The 8,407-nt window shown below is 35.3% G+C and overlaps 1 protein-coding gene across 1 annotated transcript; it reads left to right on the top strand.

The window, feature by feature from the left end:
• Positions 1–320: 320 nt before the first annotated feature.
• Positions 321–5,960, top strand: LOC121380472. Its single transcript, XM_041509292.1, has 4 exons — positions 321–1,561; positions 2,754–2,879; positions 3,283–3,417; positions 5,699–5,960. Exons 1-4 carry the CDS (start codon positions 343–345, stop codon positions 5,758–5,760), a joined length of 1,542 nt encoding a protein of 513 aa, XP_041365226.1. The 5' UTR covers positions 321–342; the 3' UTR covers positions 5,761–5,960.
• The last annotated feature ends 2,447 nt before the right edge of the window (positions 5,961–8,407 follow it).

Here is an 8,407-nt window from a genome sequence, read left to right as displayed (position 1 = left end):
GTGTCGTTAAACAAAACAAACTAAAACATATTACGTAATTAAACAGAAATGATGATCGATTTAATATTGTTCTTGTTTTATCGACAAAATTATAAGAGATGTCAAAGATGATGTATATATGTAATATTATTTTCAGATGTTTCTATTCGATTTAAAAACAATGTACACATCACAAAGTAACATTTTAATAATGCACGTCTGGAAACAATACCCGCCTACTGCCAGAATATGTTTGTTGTATACTCTTTATTTTCTACTTCAGCAACAACTATACCACCTCCTACTGTCACAACCACAGACGCACCATCGACTTTGTCACCACTTGAATCAGCAAATTCCAATATGTCTGCTCTTCCAACATCAACTGTTAAATCGAAGTTAGAAAATAGTAATACAAATGTATTTACTCGTTCTACATCTGTATCAACTTCTTTACTCTTCCAGTCAATGAATGCCGATGTATCTACTCGTTCAATACCAACTATTATGTCACAGGCAGTACATACAGATGTAGCTATCCCTTCAGCATCCGCTCCATCACCACTCGAGTTACAACACAAATATGCATTTGTTCCTTCAACATCAACTTCGTTACCGCTCCAGTCTGTGTTGTCCAGCGATATATTCGAAAACCACGCCCTGCAATCTCTACACAACGCCAGCAAGATCCTGACATCAAAGTCTAACCCAAGGAATCCAGGCTTTGATTCTGTGCCAAAGACTCCTTCTGTTAAACCTGACAGGCCTTTAGCAAACAGACACCCAGCTACTGTCGTGTCATCTAGAACCTTTCCTTGGATACGTAAGCACGTTTGGGAGACTGTTATTACAACCGGCAGGACTATTTCTAGCACTCAGTCAACATTGTTCTCCACTACAGAACCAAGAAATACTGTCATGATTAGTTTACAAACTACTGTACCAGCAAACAATCCCGTGACAAATACTAAACTACTGAGCATCGATGTTACAGCTATAACGCCTACAACGCCGGTTATATATGTGTCAGGCAAGGACATTCCCTCAACAAGCATATCAAACAAAGAAATTCCAAAAATGAAGGTGTCACACAAAGAAATCCCAAAGACAGACATATTACGCTCAGAAATTCCTATATCACGCAAGGAAGTCTCCAAAATGAATGTATTACGTACAGAAATCCCAAAGACACCAATGTTACGTTCGGAAATCCCCATACTGCGCCACAAAATCTCCAAAACCAAAATATCACTAAGTCCCCAAGTCCCTGACTACAGAATCGAATCTTCTCCTACTGAACGAGGATCTGCAGGACAGAGAGTTTCTGTTGACAAGTTACCTACTTTTCGTCACAATTTGCTAGCTATGTTAAAGAAATACAACTTCGCGAGGTCTGCGAAACCCAGAGTGGCGAAATCACCAATCGAGAACGTGATGCCCTCACAAGGTGGATCTCTGAGGTCCCAGTGTCAACACACGGGGTGTGTTAATGGAGTCTGTCAACAGGTGATGTCAGGTCTCTTCAAATGCAGGTGTTATGCAGGATTTCAGCTATCCACCACAACCAATATTTGTGTACCACGTGAGTCTTTTACACAGGAAGATAGGGACGTTTTTCGGCACATTTTAAACTACAGCGGTTAGATTGTAGTATATGTTTATTTCAACACTTGGTCGATAGAGATAAAGATAGGTAAATCGCTTCTGCCGCATAACGGTCCTCAGTGGTGCCGCGGTTAAGCCACTGTACATAAGGCTGGTAGGTACAGGGTTGACGGCCCGGCACCGGCTCCCACCAGAACGAGTTTTAACGACTCAGTGGGTAGGTGTAAGACCACTACACCTTCTTCTCTCTCACTAACCACTAACAATTAACAGCTAACCCGCTGTCCCGGACAGACAGCCCAGATAGCTGAGGTGTGTGCCCAGGACAGCGTGATTGAACCTCAATTGGATATAAGCACGAAAAATAAGTGGAAATGAAATGAATGTTGCCGCATGGTCTACTGCTACCGATAAAATAGTTTTGATTTAGTGAACTACTCTGTGAGTGACAGTCCTCTTTGTGGTAGTCAAAAGGGTGTATTCGCCAATATAGAATCTCCTCGAGAGTGGCTGTCCTCTTATAGATTCTTGAGATTCACGGAATCGACCAATATTTTTACAAATGCCCATTTGACTCTGCATTGTGCAGGGATACGGTTGTGATAACGGATAACGGTTGTGTCGTTCAGATTTTATATACTTTCTCATAGACAGGACAATAGTCGCCAGGCCTTTCATATGCCAGTCGTACATAAGTATTAGTCTTTATACTGTATCGTCATTAAAAGTCATCAAGGTAGTTCCACTGTGCAGTGCTTATAGTCTTGAATAAATAATATATGAAGTGTTTGTTTTGTACAATTTTTATTACAATTTGTTAAATGACATAATTATCGTTCACCATCAATAATATAGCACCAAACAAAATCCCCACAAACAGTATAGTTTATGCATTGAATTATTGTACTCACTTAAGCAGAGCCAGTGCTAGCGGGGAGGGGGGGGGGGGGAAATCCGGAAAAAAATATAGAAACTTAAAGAAAATTCTTTTCTTAACCGTTTAAGGAGTTTTAGACTATTAACTACTTAGTCCCCCCCCCCCCCCCCAACTAAATATCCTAGCTACGGCCCTGTTAGGTATGCATCGAACTATTTTATTTACTTACTTACTTAAATACGTACTTACTTACTTAGTTTATTTATTTATTGTGTCTGTTTATATCTCACAGATAAATATGGCATATCTAGCTGTAGCTTGGATAGTACGTGTATCAATGGTCGGTGTGTCCTTCGCGGTGGTGTGTCTGTCTGTCAGTGTAACCCAGGCTATAAGTACATCGCATGGGCCTGTGTAGGTATGTGATTTATGTGTTGTTGTCGTTTGTAGTTGGTGTTGTTGTTGGGTGTTGTTTTGTTGTTTATTTGTTTGTTTGTTTGTTTGTTTTTTTGTTTTGTTTTTTGGGTGGGTGGGTGGAGGGTATGTAACCAGAAATAATTGTCATCAGGTGATAATTAATACTTCAAAATTTATTAATATAGATTTATATTTGATGAATTTGTTATTCTTGTTTAACAATTATGAAAGTATTAACGATAATACTAAGTGTAATAGTAGAACCAGCAATATCAATAACAACAGTAATAGTTGTCTCTGCTTTGTTTCGTGATAATTCAAGATAGTTTCTCTTTTTCTTCTCCAATAATTAGGATCAACCAATTACTTCATATATTTTAATATAAAAGAATACATTATTTTAGACATCAACGAATGCATGGACGAGTCTGCGTGTCGCGATGGATTTTGTTATAACTACCAAGGAGGATACAACTGCAATTGTTACCCTGGTTACTATTTGCACAGACACAGGATTGGCCGACAATGCAAGAAAAAAGGTATGTAAAATATTTAACCTTTTCAGCTGCATTTTAGCGTACCGACAGTCAGACATAGACATCGAAAACGAAGTAGGGGCAGCAACTCTGCAGAGAATGCATTTATTAATGTACCATCCACAGCCTACATCCCCCACCCCCACATGTTGACATTTTTTAGCAACATGTTATATAATCACAGTAAATTTTCATTACTGATGCATGTGCTACATATTTCATACTGATTAATTAATAATGAAGCCAAAACCAGGTCTGCCTAAATGGTTCACTTCTAATTAAATTGTCAATAATCACATGTTATCACTGTGCATATATTAAATATGTAAAAGACACTCATCGATGTGTTTTGTTTATGCGATATAAAGAAAGAAAGAAAGAAAGAAAGACGTGTTTTATTTAACGACGCACTCAACACATTTTATTTACGGTTATATGGCGTCAGACATATGGTTAAGGACCACACAGATTTTGAGAGGAAACCCGCTGTCGCCACTACATGGGCTACTCTTCCGATTGGCAGCAAGGGATCTTTTATTTGCGCTTCCCACAGGCAGGACAGCACAAACCATGGCCTTTGTTGAACCAGTTATGGATCACTGGTCGGTGCAAGTGGTTTACACCTACCCATTGAGCCTTGCGGAGCACTCACTCAGGGTTTGGAGTCGGTATCTGGATTAAAAATCCCATGCCTCGACTGGGATCCGAACCCTGTACCTACCAGCCTGTAGACCGATGGCCTGCCACGACGATGTGATATAAATAAAATTCACAATAAAAGTGTTATAGGCTAATGTCTTGTGATAATACTAAAGTTGTATTAATGTCCTGTGATAATCCTAAAGTTGTATTAAAGGGACATTCCTGAGTTTGCTGAAGTTTTTAAGATGTTATCGACTAACAGAGACTTTTTGATGATTGTAATTACATATCAAATATATTTTTCTGTATAATATATTAGTGGCTGTATATTAAACGTGTTTCTGATTGATCTAATATTTGTACTAGCGTAAAGTTCATTTTATTTCCTAAAATGTATTTTTTCGTACGTACGAAATTATTTGAAGACAAAATCCGGTTTGGGCTTCCTACAAATATTAAAACGACGATAAACACATTGAATCTACAGACACTGATATTCTAAACAAGAAAATATATTTAATATGTAAGTTTAATCGTAGAAATATTTTATTAGTCGGAAACATCTTACAATGCAGCAAACTCGGGAATGTCCCTTTAATTTAGCCAGATGTGTACATTTTGTTGTTGCAGAAACGCCGATCACTGTTATAAGTTTACGTCTTATTTTTTAACAATAGTATACCGTTAGGTCTTGTTTTCTTTTATCACAGTAATCTGTTCTTTAATAGGGCATCAGTTGCTAGGATCAGTGTGTATATTACACGACATGTTTATCACAATTATTTGTTTTCTTTGACAGGGAATCTGTTTTTAGGATCAATGTATATTTTACATAAAATGAAATGTTTATAAATAATTGTTTGTTCTCTCTGACTGGAAATCTCTTTCTAGGATCAATGTGTATATTACATAACATGAAAAGTTTATAATAATTGTTTGTTTTCTTTGACAGGGAATCTGTTTCTAGGATCTTTGTGTGTATATTACATAACATGAAATGTTATAAATAATTGTTTGTTCTCTCTGACTGGGAATCTTTTTTCTAGAATCAGTGTGTATATTACATAATATAAAATGTTTATAACAATTGTTTGTTCTCTTTGACAGGGAATCTGTTTCTAGAATCAGTGTGTATATTACATAGTATAAAATGTTTATAACAATTGTTTGTTCTCTTTGACAGGGAATCTGTTTCTAGAATCAGTTTGTATATTATATAATAAAAAATGTTTATAACAATTGTTTGTTCTCTTTGACAGGGAATCTGTTTCTAGAATCAGTGTGTATATTACATAACATGAAAAGTTTATAATAATTGTTTGTTTTCTTTGACAGGGAATCTGTTTCTAGGATCTTTGTGTGTATATTACATAACATGAAATGTTATAAATAATTGTTTGTTCTCTCTGACTGGGAATCTTTTTTCTAGAATCAGTGTGTATATTACATAATATAAAATGTTTATAACAATTGTTTGTTCTCTTTGACAGGGAATCTGTTTCTAGAATCAGTGTGTATATTACATAGTATAAAATGTTTATAACAATTGTTTGTTCTCTTTGACAGGGAATCTGTTTCTTGAATCAGTGTGTATATTACATAATATAAAATGTTTATAACAATTGTTTGTTCTCTTTGACAGGGAATCTGTTTCTTGGATCAGTCGGTTGGTTATGGTTGCTGTTCATGGGAGATGTACTGTGAGATAAGACAACAAGGAGTGAGAAAAACATTCTCAGTTGGAGCCACGAAATTCTCACGAAATCGTCTGATTCTCGGCACTGCCAGTACTAGCCAAATATTGTTTACAAGGCTATAAATTATAACCGTCCCGATACTATACGATTTGCTCAATAGTGAATGGATGACGCCACTAAAGACTGAATGTAACAAAATGAAGAAAATGACATCACTACAGAGGACAAAATAAATAATGTCTGTGTGTTCTGCTTGCATTGTTAATATGTTTCAAAATTAGAACAATGTTATACAAACCGTGACCGTTCTGTGTAAATTAGTTCTTATTTCAAAAACAATGTATACACTGCATACTTTACGCCAACCTGCGAAGTTGAAAAACAAATGTTATTATAGTTCAAAGAAAATCTAATGTTATGTTTAGATATGTTGTAAAGATCGCGCTGGTAACAAATAAAATGTCTGGTAGTTCTGTACGAGCCAACAATAAACTGATCTCGAGTACAAATCAAACGTGGTGATACCAGGGTTTCAAACTCCTATTACATACATGCTCTTAAGGGGACATTCTTGAAATTGCTGCAATTTTTTATGATGTTATCGACTAACGAGACTTTTTAACGATTGTAATTACATATTAAATATATTTTACTGCATAAAATATTAGTGTCTGTATATTAAACGTGTTTCTGATCGTTCTAATATTTGTACTAAGTTAAATTTCATTTTATTGCCTAAAATATATTTTTTTCGTATGTACAAAATTATTTGAAGACAAAATCCAGTTTGGGCTTCTTACAAATATTAAGACGACCTGAAACACATTGAATATACAGACACTGATATTCTAAATAAGAAAATATATTTATTATATAAGTTTAATCGTAGAAATATTTTAGTTTTCGGAAACATCTTACAATGTAGCAAACTAAGGAATGTCCCTTTAAGTGAAACAAAATGTGCATATGATATTATTAATAATACATGTTTAAAACACCCGCCTTAGTATTTCTTCAGGATGTTCCATAACCAACGGTGAATAAACAAATTATTTCAATCAATCATAGTCAACATTTATGATACCAGGTGTTAGTCAAAGGTTAGCATACCATATCCCTCCTAAATGTCATGGAAACGCGACGGATAAAAAGATATTCCGCAGTAAATGTATGCGTTTGTTGTGGGTTTTTTTTTTCTATCTTTGTTCTTAAGTTTTATTACCAATTGCAGGATTGGTAGTCTGAACTGTGGGATGAAACGTTGGGTGCACCTCGAACTTTGACCTTTTGAGATATTGTTTGATGTACGGCTACCTAAAGAAAACCTTGGATATTTTTGTGTCTCACCTATACTAAATAACAAACGGAAAGCGAATTGTTTAAAGGGACATTCCTGAGTTTGCTGCAATTTTTAAGATGTTATCGACTGATAAAATGTTTCTACGATTAAACTTACATATTAAATATAATATTTTCTTGTTTCGAATTTTATTGGCTGTATATTAAGCGTGTTTTTGATCGTTCTAATATTTGTACTAGGTTAATTTTCATTTTATTTCCCTTTTTTTTTTTCTTTTTTTCGTACGTACGAAATTATTTTAAGACAAAATCCAGTTTGGGCTTCTTACGAATATTAAGACGACCAGAAACGCACTGAATATACAGACACTGATATTCTAAACAAGAAAATATATTTAATATGTAAGTTTAATCGTAAAAATATTTTATTAGTCGGAAACATCTTATAATGCAGCAAACTTAGGAATGTCCCTTTAATGTATATGATATGTTTTATTGATAAAATTAATTCGATAGAGTTTTAATGTGTATATGTTTTATTGATAAAATTAATTCCTCAAATAGATTGTAAAACTTGGCCTAACAATGATAATTTTAATAGACACAAAAACTAATAATTTAAAATAAATTAAAGAAAATTAAATTAACATTCATGTTTCTTTTGTTGTTCAGTATATACAAAACAGTTAGGTCGAAGGCATATCTGGATCGATCCCCGTCGGTGGGCACATTGGGCTATTTCTCGTGCACCGACAGTGGTATATCAAAGGCCGTAGTATGTGTTATCCTGTCTGTGTGATGGTTCAAATAAAAGATCCTTTGAAACATTTAGCGGGTTTCCTCTCTAAGACTGTATTCCAAAATAACCTAATGTTTCACATCCAATAGCCGATGACTAATAACTCAGTGAGCTCTAGCGGTGTCGTTAACAAAACAAACTTTAAAGCATATATGTTTAATGACATTTCAAAGCTATGGGTATTTGGTGTCTAACATATGATTATTTTTACGCTTGGTCGAAAGAGAGAAAAAGAAACCCGCTACATAAGCTATTCCCACTACAAACCCACTTTCCAACAGACACGACCGTATATACCACGGTCTTTGGTGTATCACTCCCGGAGAACTGGTCGGGGATTATTTCTTGACTGGTGTGACGCGATATAAATATTGATGAAAGTGCGTGCAGGTCAGGATGTGACGCCAATAGTGTGACATTCGTTGAGATTTATGGTTTGTCTTATTGACGTTAATGAAACGTTTGTCAGTCAAGCAGGTACGAGATAGTTCGAAAAGTAGGTGAGACAGGTGAGGGTTGTGTTATAAAGCAAACAAAACATCAGCACCACAATGTC

This window comes from Gigantopelta aegis, chromosome 9 (assembly GCF_016097555.1).
Source record: "Gigantopelta aegis isolate Gae_Host chromosome 9, Gae_host_genome, whole genome shotgun sequence".
NCBI classification, from domain to species: domain Eukaryota; kingdom Metazoa; phylum Mollusca; class Gastropoda; order Neomphalida; family Peltospiridae; genus Gigantopelta; species Gigantopelta aegis.
Note: the sequence above shows the minus strand (reverse complement) of the source record. Positions and strands in the feature narration are given on the sequence as shown.